General features: G+C 49.0%; 9 protein-coding genes across 9 annotated transcripts; 2 read left to right on the top strand and 7 right to left on the bottom strand.

Annotated features, from left to right (window-relative positions):
* Nucleotides 1-1,462: 1,462 nt before the first annotated feature.
* On the bottom strand, nucleotides 1,463-3,392 carry J7T55_007867 (caib baif family enzyme; the record flags this gene model as incomplete). The annotated part of the gene is made up of 3 exons (XM_053131003.1): nucleotides 1,463-2,783; nucleotides 2,836-3,276; nucleotides 3,331-3,392. 3 exons carry the CDS (start codon nucleotides 3,390-3,392, stop codon nucleotides 1,463-1,465), a joined length of 1,824 nt encoding a protein of 607 aa, XP_052990703.1.
* A 2,827-nt stretch (nucleotides 3,393-6,219) lies between these two features.
* J7T55_007866 (pyridine nucleotide-disulfide oxidoreductase-domain-containing protein) lies at nucleotides 6,220-7,659 on the top strand (the record flags this gene model as incomplete). The annotated part of the gene is made up of 1 exon (XM_053131002.1): nucleotides 6,220-7,659. One exon carries the CDS (start codon nucleotides 6,220-6,222, stop codon nucleotides 7,657-7,659), a length of 1,440 nt encoding a protein of 479 aa, XP_052990702.1.
* Nucleotides 7,660-7,789: 130 nt separating this feature from the next.
* J7T55_007865 (Pyruvate decarboxylase) lies at nucleotides 7,790-9,502 on the bottom strand (the record flags this gene model as incomplete). The annotated part of the gene is made up of 1 exon (XM_053131001.1): nucleotides 7,790-9,502. The coding sequence occupies one exon, from the start codon at nucleotides 9,500-9,502 to the stop codon at nucleotides 7,790-7,792; it is 1,713 nt and encodes a 570-aa protein (XP_052990701.1).
* Nucleotides 9,503-10,141: 639 nt separating this feature from the next.
* Nucleotides 10,142-12,444, bottom strand: J7T55_007864 (zn 2cys6 transcription factor; the record flags this gene model as incomplete). The annotated part of the gene is made up of 5 exons (XM_053131000.1): nucleotides 10,142-10,449; nucleotides 10,758-10,879; nucleotides 10,926-11,085; nucleotides 11,361-12,094; nucleotides 12,158-12,444. 5 exons carry the CDS (start codon nucleotides 12,442-12,444, stop codon nucleotides 10,142-10,144), a joined length of 1,611 nt encoding a protein of 536 aa, XP_052990700.1.
* Nucleotides 12,445-12,669: 225 nt separating this feature from the next.
* Nucleotides 12,670-14,289, top strand: J7T55_007863 (uncharacterized protein; the record flags this gene model as incomplete). The annotated part of the gene is made up of 1 exon (XM_053130999.1): nucleotides 12,670-14,289. One exon carries the CDS (start codon nucleotides 12,670-12,672, stop codon nucleotides 14,287-14,289), a length of 1,620 nt encoding a protein of 539 aa, XP_052990699.1.
* A 192-nt stretch (nucleotides 14,290-14,481) lies between these two features.
* On the bottom strand, nucleotides 14,482-16,328 carry J7T55_007862 (uncharacterized protein; the record flags this gene model as incomplete). Its single annotated transcript, XM_053130998.1, has 3 exons — nucleotides 14,482-15,753; nucleotides 15,823-15,857; nucleotides 15,926-16,328. 3 exons carry the CDS (start codon nucleotides 16,326-16,328, stop codon nucleotides 14,482-14,484), a joined length of 1,710 nt encoding a protein of 569 aa, XP_052990698.1.
* Nucleotides 16,329-17,136: 808 nt separating this feature from the next.
* Nucleotides 17,137-18,368, bottom strand: J7T55_007861 (uncharacterized protein; the record flags this gene model as incomplete). The annotated part of the gene is made up of 3 exons (XM_053130997.1): nucleotides 17,137-17,598; nucleotides 17,714-17,787; nucleotides 17,981-18,368. The coding sequence occupies 3 exons, from the start codon at nucleotides 18,366-18,368 to the stop codon at nucleotides 17,137-17,139; spliced, it is 924 nt and encodes a 307-aa protein (XP_052990697.1).
* Nucleotides 18,369-19,878: 1,510 nt separating this feature from the next.
* Nucleotides 19,879-21,703, bottom strand: J7T55_007860 (uncharacterized protein; the record flags this gene model as incomplete). The annotated part of the gene is made up of 6 exons (XM_053130996.1): nucleotides 19,879-19,921; nucleotides 20,227-20,336; nucleotides 20,675-21,039; nucleotides 21,145-21,395; nucleotides 21,456-21,566; nucleotides 21,618-21,703. The coding sequence occupies 6 exons, from the start codon at nucleotides 21,701-21,703 to the stop codon at nucleotides 19,879-19,881; spliced, it is 966 nt and encodes a 321-aa protein (XP_052990696.1).
* A 2,441-nt stretch (nucleotides 21,704-24,144) lies between these two features.
* Nucleotides 24,145-24,369, bottom strand: J7T55_007859 (uncharacterized protein; the record flags this gene model as incomplete). Its single annotated transcript, XM_053130994.1, has 1 exon — nucleotides 24,145-24,369. The coding sequence occupies one exon, from the start codon at nucleotides 24,367-24,369 to the stop codon at nucleotides 24,145-24,147; it is 225 nt and encodes a 74-aa protein (XP_052990695.1).
* Between the last annotated feature and the right edge of the window lie 1,052 nt (nucleotides 24,370-25,421).

Genomic DNA, 25,421 nt, shown 5'->3' with positions numbered 1-25,421 from the left:
AGGGCTGTGCGATGTTCTAGACTCACAATTGGGTAAATAATTTTCAGAAATCTTAGCTAGCTACATCGCATCTAGGCTTCTACTTACAAAGAATGCAATTATTAAATCATCCTTGTATTACGTCATCTTCGCGGCGCCTGCCACGGAAAGTCGCGTCCTAGCAGTGTTCTTCGAGTCCGCTAAGTCATGCTTTCCTAAACCCATCAATTTGAATGTTTAGATTTCGTCCTTCCCGGGGGGCCGGGGCGGGGATGTTCATTCTTCACCTCACAAGAGTGGACAAGATGAGCCCAGCAAGAACGAGAACCAGCCACTCCAATCGAATTGAGATACCCTTCGCCATCGTGCAGCCGTGTTACCGCCACGTCAGAGAGGTCTGTACTAGGTAAGCTGCAGATGCAGCTTCAGCCACAGTCACGGCACCGGCCATGCAGCATGCACATGTGTGACAGCTATTGGCCCATGGCAGGGCTGGATTGCAATGGGCGCCTACGATGACCCCCAACAGAGGCAGCCCAGCAAGACGATACACATAGAATGGGTGCCTAGCCACCCATCTGTGCTACTAGGTCGCTCTCAGGCTCTGCCTCGGGTAGCACCTGGTGCACGCATGCCTGTGACAACTCACCTACCTTCCTGGCTGAGAACACCAGGAATGCCGCAATTCTACCCTAAATGTAAATACATATGCACAGCCTCATTTGACCTATGGATTTATCTATTTACCCCTTATTTCTCTTTGCATTTTCATCTTCACATCTGGTATTGACAAAAAACCATCGGCGCATAGCCTTACGATGCACTCGATTTCCCAGCCCTGCACCATCAAATAAGTTTGCTTCGAATCCTTGAGTTGGCCATTGGTAGATGGAGGCGGTCGGTGCGGCGGCGTCGGTAGCTGGGCTCATCAGCCTGGCTCTGGAGATCCCAAAGCTGATAGACGCCCTTATCCGAATCCGTTCAACGCCAGAGGAAGCCAGGGAGATGTCGAAGATAGCGGGAGCGTGGACCACAGGGACAGCCACGGGAAGACGGCCTTCGACTGGGCGCAGATGGACCCCTGTGTGGGAGTAGCTGAGACTTTGAAATTACCAGCTGATCTGGATGCCTACTCATGTATATGGAAGTCTTCAGGTACACAGCGCTGTGAATTCCCTCTTTGAAGAAGTTAATAGAAGGATTTGATGATGCGACTCTGGAACTTGACGGATTTTTTACTTCATAGATGTACATGTATAAACTAGGCCAAGAATAATAGAAGTATTCAGCATTATTCTGGGGATTCGTTGCAACAACCTATTCCTGATTTATCTATTTTTATGCTCTGCTATCAATACAGCTGAGTATTAGGTAAAATGAAGACACTTTGTAATAATTTAGCTACCAGATGGATTTTGCGGCAAGGCTATAGTGCCTTCCCACAGATAAATACTTTTAAAACGAGCAACTATTGAACAACGACTCATGTCTCAGCAGCAGGCACAGAAACGGACAATAGAGGTGCGTGTTGTGCAGTTCCCAGAGTGTCACGCTCGCCCACACTTCCCTGTGCCCACGGCCGTCTGATTGTGCACTTCCATGCGAGTGCTGGATCGAAATACATGTTGACAACGATGTCTTCATCTTTGATCTGATATAACGTCTTCATAGTCTCATTGGTGAGAACATTGGCCTTCTTGACGCGCTGATAATGCTTCTCATCATCAAACATGATGTCAAAAGTCAACTCAAAAGGTCCACTGTTCTTAGATCGCACGACGCTTGCCACATCTTTCATCGTAGTGAGACCGGACGGAACAGACTTAGTCGTGATCTCTTCTGGGGACACGTTCAGAAAGTCGTCGCGGTTGTAGTACTGCTTCCCAAAGGTGTCATCCTTCGAGAACGTGCCAGATCCGACGCTTGAGGACTTGATCGGGAAGATGATTGGATCGGTCGGGTCATCGATCTCCATCAAGTGATAGAGACTGAATTTGAACACAGCACCGGCGTCTTGCTCAAGTGGAGTTAAAGGGCTGGCAAGGTTCCCCGAAGTAGCAAGGATGCCGGGGTAGTATAGGTGCAGGCAGCAGACCCGGGCACTGTTGCAAATGGCCATGGCTTTCGCTGCCGTAGGAGCAACGACCTCGCCGAGAACACCAACTTCGTGGGCAGGCACGGAGTGTGGTTCTAAGGGTCCCATGATGGCGTTCCGTCCATAGACGTGGAAAATGAGTCGACAGTCTTCGGATTGATCCAGCTCTGGGAAAAGACCCCGCGTATAGTTTCGTACACGATGCTCGAGGAAGTCATCAAGCTGGGAGATAAGGATGGGGTCTCGGAAGCCACCGATGAAAATTGCTCGGTGGCCGACGGGAGACACACCTTCCAGCTTGATTTGATACGTCGGAGTAGGTACGAAGCGAGAACCCCAGCAGCGAGTTGTTCGGCCATCCTCTAGCACTTTATATTGAGCTTGATCCAGATGGAGCACACCTCCCGGGCCAGGAAGCCGATCTGGTCTTGTCTTCTCGTAGAGCGAGTGTGCTGCTACCGAGAGGGGTGTACATCTCGCAATAGGATTCAAGGGCGTCAGGTCAAAAGAGTCCTTGCGTACCGTAGCAATCATTGAGGGCCCTTTTGGTATAGCACACATCCCACCACATTCGAGGATCTTGCCTAGATGAAACGCGGGCGCCTGTTCTATGCCTAGATTCATGCAGAACGCTGCAAATGGCGACGGGTCGTATGAGCGACCAGCAACGATGATGTCGGGCTTCTCCTCCTGGAGAGCTTTAATGAAACTGCAGACAATATGAGCAATCGTTGACTCGGCTAGTTACTCGTTAAACCTACGGCTCATGCCCCATTTGCGCAACGACGTCGACGGCTGAGTCGATATCCTCATTGGTGAGAGGAGGAACCGGGCCACAGGGGCTAATTTTGCCATCCTCAAGCTTCTGCCGGATGAGTTCCTTGGGCACCGCGGCACCGATTGTGGTAATATTGAATTTGAAACCGTTGTCCTCGATGATCTTGTTAACGATAGCGAGAATCTCAGCCACATGCTTGTTGCTTCCGGCGCCACCAGCACTACTGATTAGAAGTTTCATGCCATAATGAGCGCAGGCTGTAATGAAAGGCGTAAGGTCGCGGATGTAGGACTCATCAGCAACAGTCTTCCGACCCATGCCCAGCTTGAAAGGTCCCCCATCCGTGCTGCCAGAATCGATGACGATGGCGTCAGGCCGGTATTCATGAACGCCAAACCAGAAATGATTGAGCTTGTATCCGTATCTGGGAATTTCAGCGTTAAAGGCACAGTTAAGAGATAGAAAGGTATAATATTACCCTAGCATGCCATTGGCCGTGAGAATTCGGATCTCATCTGGACGCTTCATCAATGTAGCCATCGCGAAGAATTAATGCCGAGAAGCCTTTCAAACTTCAAGGAGAACAACTGGCGCCTAGTTTATAACGATAATGATTTTAGAGTGGGATGTGACCACAATTCTACATCTTATGCACATTGGGACAAGGCCCAAGGTCTGCAACTGGCTCACTCACTAGAAAAGCCCAACGTCTTCGGCTCGTGTCCGCGAAGTGACTTGGATTCGGCAAATGCCCGCAATCACGCTGATTAGCCACCCAGAAATCACTCGGCTATAATGCCACGTCAAGGTGACTCAACGTCAACCAGTGGTACACGTACTACTGTAGGCCGGCAGCGTCTAGTCCGACTAGTCGGCATAAACATCCAACCAGCACCCGCAGATCACCCTGAGATCCACGACGCAGTGCACAAGTAAACATTGATGAAAATCTTTTGCGACGCAAAGAAAATTCACCTGTTACACACATCGTCCATCCATTCTCGAGATCACACGGCAGACCTCTTTCCATAGCACGAGAAGCGAAACAAGCGGGGCCCCGCAATCTAAAATGCCAGTGACGTGTTACCCGTGTATGACAGGGAGGAGAAAGGATCACTGCGCTGGAGAAGCAAGGTGTTCCGGCTTCCAAGTATTGTTCTATCAAGACTCGACTAGGATCGCGGACCCAGGTGTTGGAGTACGGAGCATGGACCATACTACTGGCATTCAGACTAAGCAAGCCCATGATAGTGGCTCGCGTTTTTTATCCTCTAAATAGTAGATAGTAGGCATAATTTCCAGACCTGCTCTTGTACTTCTAATGAAAATTGCGATGTTTGTGTTCGAAGTAGGCGTAGCTAGAATTCTAAGCCGCAAAGGGCTGCCAGAAGGCTGTCTTTTATGTACGTATGCATTTTGACATGCATACGCCCCTTATTCACTGCCGCAAGTGCCGCGTATGAAGATAAGACGTGATGTCCTCGTCACTACCAGTTCCTTCCTTTCCACGATCGTTCTCCATCTGCTGTTTTTTATTGGTTGTTGAGACCAAATGATTGAAGGTGTGCCTTTTGTTTTGAATCTGTTGCCTTCTAACACACCTTTTCGGTAATGGCGATACTAGTAGGTCCGCAAATTCGTTACCTCCTGTTACAACTTTCCGGGGTCGGCGAGGTTGGCGATGCTGGTCCTGCTATGCTTCTTCGGGCACAGCGTAACTGATTCAAGCGGGCATCTTCTCCAACATCGCTGGTCGCTGGTCAGAACGTAGTTTTTAGCTACCAAATTATGACAGCTGGCTAGGGATCAGATCGATTATCATGGTATTCATTCGATTGGAGTGCTCTACAGAAGAAGGATACAACGGAACGTTTTACGGAGCACTCTGAGCGTTGCACTAACAGCGCCGCAGTAGGGTGCTTAGTCATCACACGGCCCCTGCTCTGTACATAGTGTACTGTCGACTGCCTGTAGGCTCTGCTAAGAGAGCTTGGAGATGCTCCACAAGGAAAGAAAGACAAGAAAAAGGAAATCAAGGTCGGTCAATTTTTCCAGATGTTGGCCTTTTCACACATGTATTGCATGGATAATAGAGTCACAAGGTGCAGTCCTCGGAGAGCGTTGTACTAAACGAGAAAGTGAACAAAGCCATTTGATATAAGTATCATCATGTCAAGGCGGCTTTGGAGTGTATTAAGCTTGCCTTGCCCAAAGGCAGACGGGATTCAGCGACTCAAAGAATTGGCGCGGAACTCTCCTAGTCTTACGGCTTCTATCAGGCAGGCTTTCCCACCACCATCAATATATATAATCCCTCCTTATTTAGTCTATAATAATCAAGGCGTAGAGATTTAAGTCAGGATTGTTTGGCCCGCCAAGAATGGGTCATGTGGGAGGTCCTCCACCTCCGGTAGCCAGTATTTCATGTTTATCTAGTGCTCATGTAAGCCAATGACGTCTTCCTTACCGCCGACCTCCTATCCAAATTCGTACAATTCATTACGCGGGACAGATCATCTTTGCAAATGCTGTGGTCAAGTGGTGACGATGTCTTGCTTGGCTGAATTGTTGGGATATTATCTTGTTGCAGAGAGACGCGCAGACCAGATGAACGGCCGAAAAGTCGGAACACGCGGACTCAACTGAATAGTAATCACGTACTGCCTCGGTATTTAAGATGCCCCTGTCAGTCGATTTCAAGAATTCGAATTTTGCAATTTTGAAAGTTTCTTCTCTTTCAAAATATATATTAAAAATTAAAAAGACACACGAAGTTAAAGTTTCAATAAGCAAAGTACAAAATCAAACTCTTGATTGAAAATAAATGTATGTGCTGAGATTTTATCAGTTGAGATATGAACATGGGATTGATTGTTTATTGACAGGGGGGCAGTATTTTGCTGGACAGCCAAGACTTTCGAATGCATACAAAGTGGAGATTCAACGAGTGTATGAGTGAATGAAGTTGGACAGCGTGGGGGTAGCATTTCGCTTGACACAGACAGCGGCACAAGGCGGAAGCTAGATTTGTCCGTGCGCCCGACGGAGCCGCAAGTCCCCCGCACGCAAGCTTACTGTATCGTCTGATCCAATATCTGACATTATGTACGGTAAAAAGCTACAACCGTCCGCGCCCAACGGAGTCGCAAGTGCCAGGTACTCAAGCTTGGATCTGACCTAGTCGCTGACATATACGCGAGGCTCTAGCATTTGTAAATAAATAAGCGTCCGTCTAGTGCTGTGCTGATCACAAACCTCTTCATTACTTTGAAGGATAATCTGATACTGGAAGTACATTGCTTCAGTTCCTCCTTTTATTGGTCTTTCTACGACATAAGTCTCACGTATAACAACAATACTGCTCAAAATGACTGAAACAATCTCGCCGAATTACTTGGTGATTGGCGCGGGCGCTATGGGAATGGCTTTTGTTGATACTCTGGTTACAGACACAAACGCCACTGTGGCTGTGGTTGACTGCTACGCTCGCCCGGGAGGTCATTGGACAATTGCGTATCCTTTTGTACGCCTGCATCAGCCGTCTGCATTCTACGGCGTAAACTCTCGGCCCCTTGGCGAGGACAAGGTTGATCAAGTTGGAATGAACAAAGGCATGGCCGAGCTGGCGACTATGGATGAAATATGTGCCTACTACAGCAAGGTGATGCATCAGACTTTCCTCCCATCTGGCCGTGTCACGTATTATCCAAAGCACGAATATATGGGCGACGGAGAGTTCCGGTCAATTCTTACGAACAAGGTTATCCGTGTCGGAGACAGTACCCGGATTGTGGATGCCACCTACATGAAGGTGAAAGTCCCCGCCATGAGTCCACCTTCCTACGAGGTCGCGAAAGACGTGAGTCTCATCACACCCAACGATCTGCCCAAAGTTTCACGACCTCATGGTGGATATACTGTGGTCGGTGCCGGTAAAACGGGGATTGATGCTTGTCTATGGCTCATAGCCAATGGGATTGATCCAAAAGACATCTCGTGGATCATGCCCCGCGACTCATGGTTCATTGAACGTAGCGGTTTTCAGCCTGGGCCTAGGTTCGCTGCAAAGACCGCGGCCAGGCTCGCAGGAATTAATGAAGCGATTATGTCGGCCTCGTCGTTAGACGACCTGTTCCATCGGCTCGAGGCTTGCGGGGAGCTGATGCGGGTGAATGACAAGGTGTGGCCCACCATGTTCAAGTGTGCCACGGTCACCATCCCCGAGCTCGAACAGATCAAAAAAATTGGGACGATAATACGGCAGGGACGAGTCCTACGCCTTGATGTGGACAAGGTCACGCTGGAAACCGGCACTCACGAACCCGTACCAGACACGCTTTACATCGATTGCACTTCCGATGCTCTAGCAAAACTGGATCCAGTGCCAGTGTTTAGTGGCAATCGCATCACTCTTCAGCCAGTCCGTCATTGCCAACAAGTGTTCAGCGCTGCTTTCATCGCCCACGTCGAGGCCACGTATGGAGATGACAAAGTCAAGAACGAACTTTGTCGTGCCATCCCACATCCCGACAAGGCCATAGACTGGCCCATTGTCAGCCTTCAATCATATCAAAACGGGCTGCGATGGAGTGCAGAGGCAAAGACAGTCGCCTGGCTGAAGCAAGCCCGATTAGACTGGTTTGGCAGCCTTCAATCACCAGGGTCTGAAGACCCTGCAGAAATCGCGAAGTTCTATGCTGGAAGGAGGGCAAAAGTTGAAAGTGTCTGTGTCAAACTTAAAGAAATCATCAATAAGTTTCCCGAGGAGGACGCAATGAAAGCAAAGGCTGAGCTGGCGAGATTTTAAATGTCTTGCTCCTAGGTTCATGCACAACACGGCAGATCTCGTTCTAGAGAAATCCCCTTGTTTGAAAATATAGAGCCTGAATCTATTAAAATTCTAGACAAGTCTTTTTTCCGCCTTGATCATTAATTATCTACTCTTTATCTTTTTGCAACTTCAGATAGTGCTGTAGCACCCCGTGTGGTGCATCTTCTCGATCAACAAAAACCTCAACCATCCTAAGCTTGTTGGCCTCGCTCAAGTGCTTGAGCACGCCGTCTAACTCTCCCCATGTTCTTGCCGATGCACAATAGGTATCTTCATCAGCACCAAAGAACTTGGGTGCCTCAAGATAACGCCAGCTGGCTATATTGTTATATCCCTGGTTCCTCCCATGGATACATCGCTCGATTGTATAGCCGTCGTTGTTAATAAGAAAAACCACCACGTTCAAGTCATAACGAATGATTGATGAGAGTTCCTGGGCTGTCATCTGGAAACTGCCATCGCCGATGAATAGGATGGTTCTCGCATGCCTATAAGGCTCGTAAGTAACCCCTAGCTCGCGCTGCGCTAGAGCAGCCCCTTGCGCCGCTGGGAGCATGTAGCCGATCGAGAGCCACGTAACGGGAGTAAACATCCGTGTTTTTGGTGGCAAAGGCATCTCTCGTACACCATATCCTGGGGTGCCCGTCTCACCCATGACGATATCGCCGCGTCGCAGGAAAGTAGCTAAGATGTTCCATAGCTTATCCTGGGTGATCGGGTTGTCGGCGGGTATATTAGATATAGAGAGGGAATAATTGTGAGGAAGGTCGGGGTAAGATTTATATGGCTTGATTTTTGATAGGTTGACATGGTCGTTTAATTGAGATAGTATAGATTTTGTCGGTAAGTCGTGGAAAAGGTCATTGCCTATTTTGACACCGTCGCGAGAGAAGCAGATAGTAATAGCGGTGTCTGGGATATTGGAGTAACCGTACGTATTGGTAGAGCTGTGGTGTGGTCCAAAATTCAGGACCAGATCAGCCTTGCTGATGAATTCCTGCACCTTGATGGCATCGAACCTCCCCCTGTTGATGCCGTGAAAGTTTGGCCGCGTTTCATTTAACAGACCCTTGCCAAAGGGCGTCGTCCAGGTGGGCCAATCAGTTGCGTCAACGAAGGCCTGCACATCCTGAACAATATCAAGTGGGCGCATCTCACCATCGGCTAAGATAATGGGTCGCCTTGCTTTGGACATCCTCTCCAAAACCTTACTCACAACAGTCGGTACTTGTTCTAGCGTGGACGGCAGACTTTCGGGCACCATAATCTTAGTCCTGAGTCGCTCGGCTGGTAGGGAAACAGCGACAAGGTCGACGGGAACTTGAATATAGACGGGGCGGTGGTGGATGAGGCATTGTTGGAGAACTGCATCGATCTGCTCTGCACTGGTTCTCGGGTCCCAAAGCGAGGCTTGTGCAATTGTAACATGTGCGTTTATCTGGCTGAATCGACCATATTCGCCATCATTGAACGTATGATGAACTAGCGCTCGAGATTCCTGAGTTGATCTCGGGGGTGTACCCGCTATGTGTATTACTGGTGCAAATTCCGTATACGCTCCCGCGATAGCGTTGATGGCAGACAATTCGCCAACGCCAAAGGTCGTGACGAGAGCGGCGATGCCCTTGATCTTGGCGTAACCATCAGCAGCATACCCAGCATTTAATTCGTTGGTATTTCCAATCCATTGAAGCCCAGATGGTTCCACAAAATCCAGAAGCTCTAGATTGTAATCACCTGGAACGCCATGGATCGACTCAACACCGAGTTGGCGCAGACGGGTGAATAGATATTCGGCGAGCTTGATTGTATTCGACATGGTAGGGTGCAGTGCGGCATGTGAGAAGATATCTGCTGAAAAAAAAACAGATATGGGTCATGGCCACGAATGAGAAAAATAGAAAATTTATACTAATACTGCTGGCAAGCGCCGAATTGGTTGACCGGTCTTCTTTGTGACTTTTCTGCTCTAACGACCTGTTCTTCTTAGTCGGCGAACCGGAGAGAGCACGGACTGTGGAATACGGAGAGAGATTTGGGGGCGGCGAAATCGGAGTCATCTCTCGGAGCGATCCCTCTTTCGGTGAGAACTCTACCAAATTTGACTATACGCTACGAACTTGAACAATCGTCCGGCCGCAACAACTCGATCATTTTGCACTAGCAGATGGGACCTTGAGGAATACATTCTCAATTCACCCAAGTAAATTTAGCGATCAGGTGTACTTTTTAACGCTGGCGCACATTGCATGCTTGTTGTTGCCTGTGATCACTAGTCCTCCTGTATCATCTTCAGGGAAAATGAGTAGGTCTCAGACAATGAGCTGCGTATAAAGCTCAAAAACCTAATGTACATTGGCTTTAAGTCAAAGACACTGCGGCCAGAATAACAGAGGTTCAATGACCACCATTCCCGCGAATCGGTTTGATATATGGTTCTGTTCCAGTCCACTAAGAGCTACCGTGAAACAAAGCCTGCTGGGTCATCCTCTAGAAAAGACGAATAACCTGCAAGATTTTGCCAAAACTCAATCTCGAAGTCCAGGTTGGCCAAATCGATATGAGGCGACAGCAACTCGGCCCCTTGCGTCCACCGTGCTCCTCCCGTCAACTGCGAGCTCCCATGTCTTCCCACAAAGCTGACAGAGTCAAGAAAAGCTCTTATTGTGTGGGTTACTTGCGAGAGCAGAGCGTAGTTGGGCTCGTCTTGCTTCACAAGGCTACCCATGTCCACCTCGGCTACGAGTACGTTGAGGTTCTGCAGCACTGTAGCTGGTAATGGACAATTGCACCTCAGCATAGACAGCAAGATGATGCCCACGGCAGGGAGTCCAAAGTACACAACCTAAAAGCCTGGTAAATAGGGGATTCAAGGATTGGCAGAAATGTCTTTTAATTACCTTCCACACAAGCCCGGTTCCAGAATTTGCCAGTTGATCACGAAGAAGGACAACCTCTGAAACCAAACCAAGCATATTTTGTGAAACGTCAACCATAGCCTCATCGGGTTCTGAGAGACGATCAAGTGATAGTAGATTGAGTAAGAAGACAATATGTAAATGATTTAAACGTACGCTCGCCAGAAAGTCTCTGCTGAACGGTGATTGAGTAGTTTGTTTGAGACTGCGAGATAGTTTGAAATGACTTGGCAAAGCGTCCCATTGTGCTATGGCCCGCGATCTTATTGAGCTGCACACTTCGTTACCATCGCGAGATCATTGCAAAATGGATTCATGACTGACCTTGCCTTTTCGAGAATTTCGCCGCTCCTCTTTTTGAATAACAATTCCATGACCTCTTCCTTTAGACAAGCACATAATGCAGACCAACGCATTTCTGCCCTATAGCTGATCTCGACTCCCGGCGGCCACTTGTACGCGGTGTCGTACTGATCAAGTGGCTCTGTCATGGGTGTTTGGAAATAGCAGAATCTCTTACTCATTCGTGGTGGACGCCCCAAGAATATGGCGACATTCTTATCTGCTGAGTAGATAGTGGCAAAAGCTGCTCTCCTTAACTCGGCAAGAAAGAATGGTGTGTGGCGATTTGTCTCAATCTTTTGATGATAGCCAAGGGCATATACAGAAGCGATCACATCCCCAAGCCTTCGCCATGAGGTATAGCCTTGACACAGGTGAGACACAAGATGATGCTGCATGCCTTGGGGACGCACTCACTCTGGTCTCCATCAACGCAGGAATGAATGATGAAGTTTTCGTACTGGAGCACAAGCTGTAAATCATTCATGCAGTCCAACTTGAGACATAAGTCTAGGCAAGAGTCACTGATGTCTGCAGCAAACTCTCTGAGCCCGAGTAGCTCAGCCGCATCCTTGTATAAAGAGGGATAGAACTTGACATCGAACGTGGCACGAGCCACAGCTGTGAAGAAGAAGCCCACTGTTTCCCACCTTGTGCTATCATCCAAGTACTGAGCGTCGAACTGGGCTCGGCTGGTGTTTTGACTGTACTTTAACCTTCGCATCGAGTTGTAGTACAAAAGCCGTGATTGAGTATAGAACCAGGTGCTATTCTCCTCGGTCAGATTCTGGCAGAACCGACTCATGGTTGCAGCACACAGCTCGACCAAGGGTTCTCCGAGGGCCAGGTTCACACCGAACGCCAGCCAAAATGATATCAAGCCCTGGAGGTCACTTAATTTGTAAGTCAGAACAGCCCGCTTGATCAAATCTGCTCCGCACTGAATCACCGGGTCTTCCCTTCGTGTTGAATGTAGGGGACTAGTCCTCGGGACTGTAGAACCACTATTGCTAGGTCCAGGGGTCCCTGGAGTATCGGAAGGGATATGATTGAAGATGGTGGCATGGCTGGAGTAGCCCAGGTACCCAGGGTTTGGATACGTGTTACGTGCCGGGACAGGAGAAGCCGTGGACGGGGCAGGAGGAGTTTGACTAAGACGGAGAAGTCATTATGAGTAACTGGCGTCTTTTTTCTCATCTCTCCGGGTTACGTACTGTGGAGTCTCAATCACGCGCGAAGTCATCTCCGGATGCTTTCTCTTGAAGGGCCGCGTCCTGTAGATGCAGCTCTCGCCCTTGCCACTGGTTTCACAACGATTACACGGTAACATGTGGTCGCAGGCGACTTTTGCCTTGCGGCAGGGCTCACAAGCTGCCTGTCTGGTCGCCATCTCAAAATCTTGTTGTGGATCGAGTTCGTTGAACTGAACTGCAACGGGGTAAACTTCGATGAACGGGGCTTTCAGTCGGAGTACCGGACAAAGATCACGTGATCCGCCCATTTTCCGGCGACTTGGGTCACCCACTCCGCTCCGAGTTCGAAGCTAAGCAGCCTTTAGCTCCGTTCCCCTTCATACGCCGTGATGCCGATGTCGTACGTGCGAGGGTAGGAACATAATTGTCAAGGGCAATCCCTCAATGAATGGTCATATTACAACATAGAATTTGAATTATATATCATAGCTCTCTTGTCCTCCATATATGCAACAAAGTCGCTCGAGCCTCCAATGATTATCGACCAACAAATATCATCTGACATTTCTCCCTTTCTGCCACCAACCTTTCCTACGCTGTCTTGTCGTCTCACCATGTTTCGCCGACGATTGGATGAGATAGAGGAAGCTCGAAAAAGGGCTCAACCTCTTCCTTCGGGAGCAGCCCCTTATACCTCGTCAGAATTTTTCAAAGTCCACCCGCTTGACACAAAACCTAACGCGAAATGCTGGAGTCATCGGTTCAGTGCAAACAGTCTGATTCAAACAGACTCGCCCCTCAAGGTAGCCTCGAGGGATTCCGATCCGCTTAGCATGATCACACTAGGCACTGCGCGGCCATCACCTGAGTACTTTCCATGGGAGTCGATTGAGATGCGTTGCCCTTCTAGCGGCCCATTCAAGACTCCGGAGGCTGTGTCGACGGCTTGTACCAAAGGAGAGCAGGAATACGACCTCTCCGTAGCCATGAACTATGGTTACTCTGCCGGATCTCCTCAGGTTCTCCGTTTCGTTACTGAGCATATTGAGATGATTCACAACCCGCCATATAATGACTGGGAGAGTTCTCTCACTTGTGGCACTACCTCAGCTCTAGAGATATGCTTTAGGATATTCAGCAACCCAGGCGATGTTGTACTTATGGAGGAATACTCATACACCGGCACCATCTCTGCTGCCAAAGCCCAAGGTCTCAAGATTCTTAATGTGGCTACAGATAATTTCGGCGTCATACCTGGCGACTTGGACTTGCAGTTGGATGCTTGGGATCTTGAGATGGGCCCGAAACCATTCTTGCTCTATATGATCCCCACAGGTCAAAACCCTACTGGTATAACACACAGTAACAAACGACGAAGGGAAATATATCAGGTAGCAGCCAAGCATGACCTGTACATACTCGAAGACGACCCATATTACTTCCTCCACCTCGGACCATATCCTGGGCCCTCTGATCTAGAAACAGACTCAACGTCCCTGGATGAGTATCTGGCACATCTACCAAACTCATACCTCTCCTTGGATGTTGACGGCCGTGTGATCCGTATGGATACTACGTCCAAGATTCTGGCACCTGGATTACGTTGCGGGTGGATAACTGCCTCTTCCCAAGTCATTCGCAAGTTTCTGTCCTACTCGGAAGTTGGCGTCTTGTCACCAAGCGGCCCTTCGCAAGCTATGTTATATAAGTTGCTGGACCAAACTTGGGGCCACGAAGGATTTATTCGCTGGCTTTTGTCGCTATCGCTGCAATACAGGGAGCGTCGAGACCTTCTACTCCAGGCATGTGAGCGCTTCCTTCCGTTGGACATTTGCTCTTGGGCTGTTCCTACAAGCGGCATGTTCTTATGGATCAAGATTGATTCTTCGAAAGTAACACATGTTCTGAATGGAGATTCAGATGACATTGCTTGGCGCCGTGCTTTGCAGCTAGAGGAGGAAATCTTTTCTCAGGCGCGACGAAGTGGTGTGCTGATTAGTAAAGGGAGCTGGTTCGTCCCAGTTGTCGATGAAAGTTGTGGCATCTACTTTCGATTGACCTTTGCAGCTGCACCAAGGGATGAGCTTGAGCCAGCGATACAGCGCCTGGGTGATGCTCTAGGCCGGAAATTCTCAACCAGGCACAGTCAGTGATCAATAGAATCGAGTGCACATTTTAAATATCTATAATCCGCCCAAGACATCGCTTATAATGGATTCAGATTTGTGACGTCCCGCGCATCCATTTACACCGATCGGAGTAATGCTTCGGAAAACAAAAATTATGTTGTTCGGGATAGTAACTCTGTTTACCTCGATGTTGTACTGAGAAAGACATTAACTTGATCACCTGCGTCTCCACCTCAGCGGTGCTCGCTCGGGATGCAGCATTTGCAAAAGCAGGACTGGCGCAGAGTCCGTCTCGATGAGATGCAGCACCCTCTTTCTTGAGGCCTCGGGTGTCTCTCCCGTCATCGGAACCGGTTCGACACGATGCTCCCGGAATAGCGTAGCTAGTGTTGCTACAAACTCGACCTGCGAGAACTTCCTTCCTGGGCAGTCCCTAGCACCTCCAGACCAGGCAACGTATGAGCCTCGATGAGGTGTAATGAGCTCCTCGTCCCCTGGGCCATATCTGCCTGCACCGCTATTCTGCTCCTCGATCCAACGAGACGGGCGCCACTGAAGTGAGTCGGTGCCCCACCATTTCGGATCCATCTGGAGTGCCGCGTAACTGGGAAGGACCATGGTCATAGGTGGAACAACAATCGTCTTCCCTCCTCTACCCACCTTCAAAGTCTGTGCACTGGAACCGGTGAACTTGGACGTCGGAACAGGCGTATATATACGCAGTGTCTCCAGCATTACGGCCAGACAACGCTTCAACCTCGGGAAGTCGATCTCGTACTCCGTTTCTTGCGTACGCCGCGCACCTGCCACGTGACGGATTTCTTCATGGATCCAGTCCTGCACTTCTGCGAAAGCTGCCAGGAAGTAAAGAGCGAACGTGAGAGTGTGTGCTGTAGTGTCATGCCCAGCGAAGTTGAAAGTGAACATGTTGCCATAAATCTCACTCTCCGTAAGGTAGGCATTGCTGCCATTTTGTTGGTCATCGCCTTGTGATGCACGAACAAGCAGAGTGAGGAAGTTTTGGTGTGCTGGTTGGGACTGACCAGCGCCCAAGACGCGCTTCTCTTCTTCGTAGGCTTCCGTCATGTGCTGTTGGAAAGAAACACATGCTTTGTGTAGAGTTCGGAGCTTTTTCGGGAGCCAAGTCTTACCCAAGAACTTTGGGCCAAAGACGAAGATCAGAACGCAATTATCCAGTATCGTTTTGAGGGAGTCCTTGTAGTTCATAGTTGGGCCGTCTGAGGCGTTCCCGTCGTCCTTCCCCCGGCCTTGGAACTTGAAAGACCTTCCGAAGCCAGCCCGTGACATGACGTGGAGGGCCAGTGTCCGAGTATCGTCAGCGATCGTCTTCACTGCCTTTTGAGATATCCAGTATTGCAGAACATCGGACGCCACATTAATGCTCTCAGACCAGACAATACGATTGTTTTGATCGTTGAAAGAGTTATTCACGAGCCTTCGGTGTCTGCGCCACTGCTCCCCTTGTGACTAAAGCGGCTAGTCAGCATGTGGGAATAGGAGAGTTTAGGGGCTGCTGGTGATCGAATATAGACCAACTGTGGCTATGTTTTCACCGAATACGTCAAGCATCGCTGTGGTCGTTCATAGCCGAAGTCAGTTCGGAGACAAATCATAAGCTTTCGTTCAAAAGAGTGCTCACCAGTCGCCGTGGTTTCTCGTGGGAAATCCCTTCCTCTCTTCCAGATCTCTGTAACGGTTTCAGGGTCCCCAACGTACAACCAGTTCCTCACTGGGGTGGCATGCATCCAGACGTCGCCCATCTCGTGATGAGAACGATATCTGTCATGAATCTCCCAGGCACGGAAGTTGTACCTGGTAAAGCTGTTGTCACCCAGTCCGAATGGGAGACGCCTCACAAATGAAAGGACAGGACGATCGAGTAACATCCATATCGGGTTGTTGTGGCTAATTGGGAGTACCCGGATCGGTACGCCGACCTTTGAGGCCTCAAAATAATTTAAAGCTAGACAAAAGCCCGAGTGAAGAACCAGTCCGAGGACGAGGAGAAAGACCACCAGGGCTCCGGCTGACAGGATATGCATGGTGGCTGGCGTATCAAGTAGGCAATTGAAGAGTGCCTGTTGTCTAATACAAGCAGATTAAATGTAGCGCAAAGTTGGCCAGTGGAAGCTGCACTGGAATTGAAGCTTTATAGCAACAGGTAGAAAGGATCAGGATAGCGCTGGAGCCAGCGTGCAATGCCGCCAGGACGAGAGAAAGACCAGCAGTCAGTGAGGGCAACTAACCGCATGAAAGGCTAGCAACAGGCTGCGGCAAGCCCACCAATAGGCTCACCGCTATTGATGTGGATATACTGTGCAAATTTGAGGCATGTATCATGTGAAGGAAGACGTGGTTCATACTGTGCACTTCGCCAATTCAATTCATTCCACTTGATCAGGGCCGCACCATCCGAAGTCACCCTTGATGCAAGCAGGGTTCCCAGGGTTACTTTGGCCTAACCCCATCTGCCTGATGTCTCCACGAGCTGACAGATTAGGCGTCCCTAAGTTGCATTGCTGATTTGCAATATGGTGTCGAACTCTCAGGTGAGGTCTGGTGCCCCCGGCGAGTTCACACATGGCAGGCCTTTCAGTCTGTGTGGCTAGACAGTCAGATCCACAGCTATTTGTGCGCGGATCAACCTCAAACCTGTTAAAACTACCGGCTGTCCAATTTTTGCTTTGGTGTATTCTCTGCCAGTGTCCTTATTCACTCTGCATGCCAAAACATGTCATCTTGATTACATTTTCTACACCATGTCTCGGGCATTCCTCGTGTGAGCTGAGCTCGCGTAGGGAGACTTGCCTGGTACGGAGTGCGTGTATATTGATTCTCATTCACCCTTCATCACACGTGCCCTTGGTCGTCGTGGCAATGCAACTCTGCAGGCTCAGTCGTAACACTATAAGTGACGTGCTTCGTGATTTGGTTCTTCTCCGGCAGATCCGCGCCAATTTCAGGCCACACTCCAAAAGACGACACAGCCAGACTATCTTGTTGATGAGTAGGTTGGGGCATGACCACGTTAACCGGCTCAGCTTGATGGGGCTGCGAGATCTGCTCTAGTCTCTCGGGCTGCATCTCAAGACTATCGAACGAAACAGTGTACTGCGTGTGTTGCCCGTTCAAAACTCTGCTGCTGTTCAATTCAGGCGAGAACTGTGCTGGCATTGAAATGATAGACGACCGGTCCTGAGACGTGCCGCTTTCTTTGGGAGTTGCTTTCATGCGTAATCTGAGTCTTTGGTAGTACGTATGCGTAGGCGTCCATATAGGCTTCTGTCTTTTTGTATCACCCTGGCTGAAAAGCTGCGGAAAAGAAGAAAGACAGGAAATAATCACAGCTGCCAGCAGAGAACAAAGGCATGTGTCAGAGAGACTTCTTGAACCGCGCGAGGGAGAGACACATGTGGAAATTTCATACCAAGAGGAGCCTGTATCGCACTCCAAAGCCACAGGGAAGTTGTGTCTTCTCGCGCTGCTCCTCGCCTGGATAAGCTGATATTCACAGCCCGAACAATTGCAACAAGGATTGTGATGAGTGTAAGTGAGAACAGCCCGACGAACACAGCTTTTTTACCCCGGGGAATCCGCACATTCCAAAGGATGGAGATCGGAATCAAAATTACTAGAGACATCTTAGTCAGCCTTGGCCCATACAAAGAAGTTCATCACGTGAGTTCAGACATACTCAGAAAGTCTGAAAAGACATCGAGTGCACAGTTAGCTTTCAATGTGGCCACTGCAAAACTCGTCGCAGGATCCGTGTTACAGTACGTAACCAGAGTTTCTGCCGGGCCGAGCTCGCAGATGAATTGGATGTCGCCAACGGAGACAACATAACTGACCACAGAGAAGAACAGAACAGGCCACCAAATATACTGTTGTCCCTGAACCCTTTGGCCAAGCCTCCTGAAAAAGAACAAGAATGAAAGCTTCACGGCGAACAGTGTAGTGTAAAAGCAGAATTCAACAACGGCCTGTATTCGAGCAAAGACGATAAGCCTCGGGAAGAAGTTTGCATCGGGGGCTGCCAAGCCTGCACTGATGTTCAGTATGTAGTACATGTCATACACCATCCATTGCCACAGCGCTGCTGTGACAAGGACGATAATCCATGCAAGAACTGCAAGTCCATCGTCCAAGAAAAGTTTCCGACTTCCTGCGCGTAGGTGTGACACCAAACGAAGTACAAGAAAAATGCATGATAGACAAGCTCCTGCCCATACGATACCCTGAACGGCTTGTGGTAAGTATCTCATCATTGCAGTGGTTGGGTGATTGCAAGACTGACAAGAAAAGCTCCACGAGCCACGCCGGGAGGGGGATGAGAGTCAAAGGTAGCAGAAGAAGATGCTTCGTCAGCCCTCGGATTCAGAATTGGCAAAAACATCGTTTCAGCTTGATAGGGGTATGATTGGCGACGCCGCATTGAGTCTGCAAATCCGAATGTTGTGTCTGCTGCGGAGGTCAGGTGAACAGGCTTTGGGATATATGATGATCGTGCGGAACAACTGAACTCCACCCCCCAGAGTACGAGCCATGGGATAGGGAACAGCCAGACTTGAACCCGAATTTGTGCGCCTCCATAATTAGACCAGGTCAACGCGAAAGCGGAATGACGCCCGTGGAGATCTCAGCTGGAACTTAAAGTCGCATCTACGTGGAGACATGATGGCCGAACCCCGGCACCAACATGACGAATGCGTGTCATGTGTTACGGGGCTCTCCAATACAAATGCAACCAACATACCACGGCGATACTACCCTAAAATTAAAGTGCAGCTGTGTTCTCCCGCCCGCGGGGTCTGTGGATTGTTCTGATTTTAGCCGCAAAAGGCCATCGCTGGCAGCCGGTGGGCCGCACAGCCGCGTCCGCGGGTCTAGTTGAAGCCTTATCGCAAGACCAGGCACGATGCATCATGAGCACCGTTCCCGTTCTCTTGCATACTGTATACAAGGCACTCCCTGGCAGATTGACTTCCCATCTCTAAAGCAAGTCCCAGGACATAGAACTTCAAGCAAATGCCCAGGCATGCATGCTGTGGCCATTGGACAGACACGAGCAAAAATGCCAGAGACCATCCCCGACACGTCAGAGGATATCCAATCCACTCCATGTCTTCATTCATAGAGACTAGTAATTGCCATCATTGCGCTATGTCTCGGCATTTTTCTCAACGGTCTGGATGTAAACATCATTGGCGTTGCTATTCCTAGCATCAGAACAGAACTGTGAGGCGATTGCTCTCCCATACGCTTTAATCCGAATTTGACCTGACACAAATGCCAGTGGATCACTAAGTGATGTCTCTTGGTACGGATCAGCCCACCTTCTCATAGTCATAGCTTTTCAGCCCGGTTTTGGCAATCTCTACAAATACATCAATGCGAAGATCGTGTACCTAGTCTCGTTGGTGGTGTTCGAAAGCAATTTCAGGCCCGATTTTCCTTAAGATTCTCAAAGATCGCAGGCTGACATGTTGAAAAGTTGGGTTCGCTGTCTCCGCCGCCAGCCCGTCGTCCGCTGTTCTCGTTTTTGGTTGTGTACTACTCGGTGTTGGTGCAGCAGGGCTTCTCCAGGGCGCTCTAGCGATCATCGAATATATCGTCCTTCTGAGAAAGTGCCAGCCTTCCAAGGAATCGTGGTTAGCGCAATGAGCATCAGTGTCTGCATTGGCCCAGTCATCGGTGGCGCTATCACTGAATATGTTAACTGGCGTATGCAACATCACTGCATCGTCCCACACTGCATCGTCCCACACTGCATCACGGTTATGAGACTTACTGATTTTCTGCCCAGGCTGGTGCTTTTAGATGTCGGTTTTCCGAAATTCTTTCTGGATTTTTGATTCTCACAAGCTCCTTGTACTGACGTCTCTTTCAACAACGTTCCCGCAGGGACTGCCCTTATTTTGATTGCTTTTCTGTTTGTACCCATTCCGCCGAAGTCCAGTTCCAAAGAGCGTGTTCTCCCTCTTGGGGAGAACCTTCGACGTATGGACGCTGGCGGCACCGCTCTTTTCATTGGCGCAATTTGTTGTCTGCTAATGGCATTGACTTGGGGTGGTCAGGCCTCGCAAAACCATACGACCTCTTGTAGACTAGACCTTTAGAAGCACATAAAGGACATTAATTAATGGCTGTTAAGTACCAATTAATCATTCTCCCAATTGTTCTGCGATTTGATCGCATGTGAAGTCCTCTGGTACTAGTATGTTGACATTGATCTTCTCAAGATATGAGATTCCCAGGCACGTAACACAAAATCCTCACGCTTTCTGCAAAACTATCGGAAAATGCACCTGAGACTTGCTTACAGCTCCTAATATTGTAATCTCGCAGTTTAAGCCTCGGGCTTCTTTCCAACCACCGTCCAACGTACGGCGGTCGTGTATACACCGTTCCTTGTCTCTTCCACTGCTAGAGGAAGCAGACGGCCTAGTTCCTTCTGCATTGTTTCGTTCTTGGTTTTGCGATAAATCAGCTCGTGGATCATCAACCCACACTCGTGCAGCATAAACGCCATATGGGGTGGACAGTCGTTTTTGTCAACCTCTGTTTCCACGAAACCTGCGGTAGTAAAGATCCCTGGCAGATTCGCGACCCAAGTTGGCTTGAAACGCGGGTCTTGTACAGACAGCAATTTGAACATCTCGGCCATAGCCTCTGCCTTAATCTCTGGCTTCGTCTTGTCGAAACGAACTGACTGGAAGTCTGGATCGCCCCACTGGAGATAGCCGCCAGGTTCTGGTTCATTGGTCGTCAGCAAAAGTAATACACGCAACCCGCCGGGCATAGTACAATCCTAGGGCAGATCAACAAGCATGTGGACATATGGACATATGGACATACTGAGCATATTGAAGAGGCGTTTGACAACAGGCTGCACTTGGTCGTTCATCAGAACAAACGCAAAAAAGCGCACGTGGACAAGGTCAAATACGCCCACAAGGTCCTCTGGTAAGTCATGGTTCACGTCCCAGTGCCTGAATGACACATTGGACGGCAATGTCTCTGTGGGGGGTGCGGCGTCAAACGAGATATCGAAGCCTTCCAGGCGGGCCGATGGGTCGACCAACTCACGGACATCGAAGAGCCAGATGCTGGTACGAATGTGTCAGTGAAGGAAACCGCAGAGGGGTGCACCTGGAAGTCGAGAGTACCCTGTGCCCGTGCCAACGTCTGCCACTCGCAGGCCTGGGCGGTTGGTGGGAATTTTGGGATGGACATTGTAGCCAAAGATCTTGGACCACAAGGTATGCATCAAGTTGATGCTTGAATTCGGTCAGCAGTTCATACTCGAATCCCAAGGAGTCACCGCGCACCGATTGTTATCAAGGAAATCCCGAGTGAACACATAGTCAACTTTGGGCGCCGCAGAGGAATCGTTGTTGTTGTCTTGCGTGGTCATGATGGTGGTGCTCCAAGATTCAGTGCTCTTCTGTCGTTACTTGAGGTTCCGCAATGATCATGGTATGAGTAACATGGACTGAGTGTACATCCGCAACCGAGAGAGGGCCTTATCACGGTTCTTGACGAACGAATACAAGGAGCATCGTCTGCGGTCTGTCAGCACTACGACGGCTGTGGCTAGATGAGTTCATAATCGCTTAGTTACATCCTTGCACCAACATTTTGCTGGGATCGAAGAGGCGAAGGAGACACAGTGCTAGCGCTTGGAGGAAGGGTGTCAGCTGGAGTATTTGGAACTGCAATATGCCAGCCTCACGAGCCTGTCTGTCCATCATTATGCGTACACGTTCGGTTTCTCTTTTGGACGAAGTCGCATCAGTTACCCACCCAGGTACTGCGTGACCTTCAAGCGCCAGCATCCGAGTACCTCTAAGCACCAGGAAGTCAATGGAATATACTCGTCCGGACGTTCTCCGACCAAATCCATGTGACAGGATTACCAAGCATTGCTACCTTGGGGTTGCGGGCTGATTGAGAGATCGTCGTCGTTTGTGTAAGATACAAATGAATCCTTGGAGGTCCAAATGTCTGTTGGTTCCAACTGGAGCCACTAGCGTGCGAGTATTCGGCCAACCAACAGATCTAGGTGGAACCTTCCCCTATCCCTCAGTTCCCAGACAGCCAGGCTATCAAACCAACAACGACACCTGCGAAGCATATCCACATAATTTTGGATCAATGTTACACTATTAACTTCCTTACAGCCAACAAGATCCGCACTGTTGATGATCCAGCCCATGCGTGCATCATGCCACATGGTGGCAATCAAGAATCAACCAGTGAGTAGATGCCCGGATGTTGGACTGTGCGGTCCAGAATAAGCCTACTGGCAAGCAATTCTGACTCTCACCATCGCCCACAACCCGCCGCTATTCACTGCTCTGGCAATTCTCTGGACAGGTTGTAACAGACTACTATCGGCAAGCTGCCCTCGCATTGGAGCATCAGTAACCGACTTCTCAGATACCGCGCCGGAAATTATTTAGTGCTGATGAAAAGCAAACTGCAATTTGGAGTCTACATTACGAATCAATTATATTCGTACTGAAAGGAATTCAGATGAAGGATCGGTGGCCAACCCTCAGTATATCACTGGAGCTATCAAAAAGCTTACGCCATACTGCATAGATATCAGGCCTTGATAATTCTCGAACCCTTTGATCTTGCTTGGGGTCCCCCACTCACGGCACTTCTCCTCTTCTTCTTATTCTCCGTTCTTCTTGATCTACGAAGACCCTTACCAGTTCCGAAAAATGGCCGCGAACGACTCAGTCGGAGTTATCTCTGCTACAACCACCAGTTCGATCGTTGTTTTCGTTGTGTTCCTGCTATTGGCCGGCGTTGCTACTTATATCCGGTTCATGGCTTATCGAAAAGCGACACAACTCATTGTTTCACTCATTGTGACCTGGGTCACAACTCGTTGTCTCAGCATTGTGGTTTGGGTGGATGCTAATAGTTCTGGTATAAATCGTTATACGATAGACGCCGCAATAAGGATGCAATATTCACTCGCCGTTTATACAAACCTTCCACGTCAAGAGAGCACATAGCATTCTCGAGGCACTTGGAGCTAAAATAATAGAATGTGAAACTTTAAATCAGCTAATATAGCTCTCCTCTGTCATACTTAACATGCCAGAAACTATGATTAAGATTACCATTCTCCTGTTCAATAAAGTGTATTTTTTCGACAAGAATGTTCGACAATTTTGCATGGGCTGGAATCTGTGTTGTTTCAATTTGGGGCTTTTTGTTCTTTATTGAGGATCAACCTATTGATGAAACTTCACGGCCAACCGGATTTATGTCCGACGAGGCTTTTAGTAGATTCTCATTCAAGTCGATCCGATTTCGAAGGTCTGATCCGATGAAGCCCATCCCCGCTACTGGGCGATATCCGTATGGTCTATTTTAGCGATAGCATGTTGGCCTACTGGACACACCGTTCTACTCGGTCAAGCCTCTTCTCTTAATATACGCAATTGAGTAATTTCGGGCGGATTAAAAAACAAGGTTTGTCACATGAGGGCCTGGATGCACAATGGTCTTCAATTGGGATTCAAACGAGCGTCCATATTCGTAGGCCTACTCTACCAGATATGCCGAGATGATGAAAAGAAACCGTGCCACATGTTGGCTTTTGTCTCAGAGCGTGTCCTCCACGGGATGAAAGTAAATAATGTTGGCGCTCTAATCTTGTGTGCCTGGCCCTCGCAAATGCTCATCCGAATGATGGTTGATCAAGCCACCTTCCTATAATAATATTGGTTGGTCAATTGAGATGCTTCTCAAAATATGAAAGCTGAAGCCTCATATACTCAGATATAGATGCTTACGAGGAACTCCGCAATCGAGAACAGTACATCTCGCACTGCTCTAGCAGATGCAGTGAGCGTTGGTGTGATCGTCGCTGATTTGGCAGCAATCTTTTCCACCGCACTGAGCAGAAAGAACCCAGTTGCCGGATGCGTTGCAGACATAGACGGCACCATCAGGTCCTTGAACTCCGTTTTGGTTGCCGCATCCCCACTCGCCTGAGGTGCAAGCGAGCGTGGCGGTGGCGAAAAGGCCGAGGGAGACGAGGGCACGAGTGAAATACATCTTGTAGAAGAATGTTATAAGGTTTTGAGCTCTGTAGTGTTTGTGAACTGGATTTGATTGGAGTGAAGGCGTGATTGATGAGGTGATGGGTTGAGGAAGATGTTCGTCGCGGACGAGGCGAAGCTTTATACTTTTCGAATGTCGCTTGCGGAAGGGCTTCAGCCTTCCCTTTCGTCATGAAGCCATCGGTGCTCCTCGGTTGTCGGACTCCAGCAAATTCTGATGAAATCTTCCACGTCTCGCAGATTGCTGCCCACACCATCAATACCGGATGTCGGTAAGGGGCACAGAATCGCTTTGATATTCCATTCTGCACTGCATTTCCTCTGACTGGTTGAAATCTCCACGACGTAGCCGTATTGGTATAGCCGTGATCAGTAAGAAAGGCAAGTAAGCACCCGACTTAGTCATGGGCATTGGGCAGCTCATCCCTTTTCGTCACTCATAGTCCCCATCTGGATATATCTTACACACCACCATAAGTAGTTACACCCGCAGTTACAACTCCGCGATGACTAGAACACCATGTCATCACCGGCTATTGAATTCCTCCCGGAAATCGCTGGCTAAGCTCAGAATCGTTAGAAGTGCTACGTCAGCTCATTTTTAAAACTTCAGCAGGTGCCGTTGTCGGAATAGACATTTTGGAAGAATTTATTCCACTCTGTGGACCATCTCTGGGCCCAGGTTCACTAGAATCCATCATGCATTATCAATTAAGACTCTGCGAGCATATATGCCAGTATGATCCAACGGTATTGTTGCTTTTGTCAAATGCCCCAGAGAAATAGCTAAGACCTGGACTAAAGTGCAATGGTTCATGGACTGATCTATGCCTCTCGAAAGTGCCCACACGTCCGTACTATTTAATGCTCTATTGGGAATAAGCCTACCGAAGAACATGAAAGTCTTTGTCATGAAAATTCACGATGATGTCAGATTGCTCTCTACAGACTTGTTAGACCCCCGAGGAGGGTGTCTCACTTGATGCCGAGCCTTGGGGTTGTTCAGCCTCAGCGTAAAAGGAATGGAATCATCGGAAGAAACGGCAA

Source organism: Diaporthe amygdali (genome assembly GCF_026229845.1).
Source record: "Diaporthe amygdali strain CAA958 chromosome Unknown NODE_25_length_736740_cov_64_583793, whole genome shotgun sequence".
NCBI classification, from domain to species: Eukaryota; Fungi; Ascomycota; class Sordariomycetes; order Diaporthales; family Diaporthaceae; genus Diaporthe; species Diaporthe amygdali.
The sequence above is the reverse complement of the archived record's forward strand: the minus strand, read 5'-3'. Positions and strand labels throughout refer to the sequence as shown.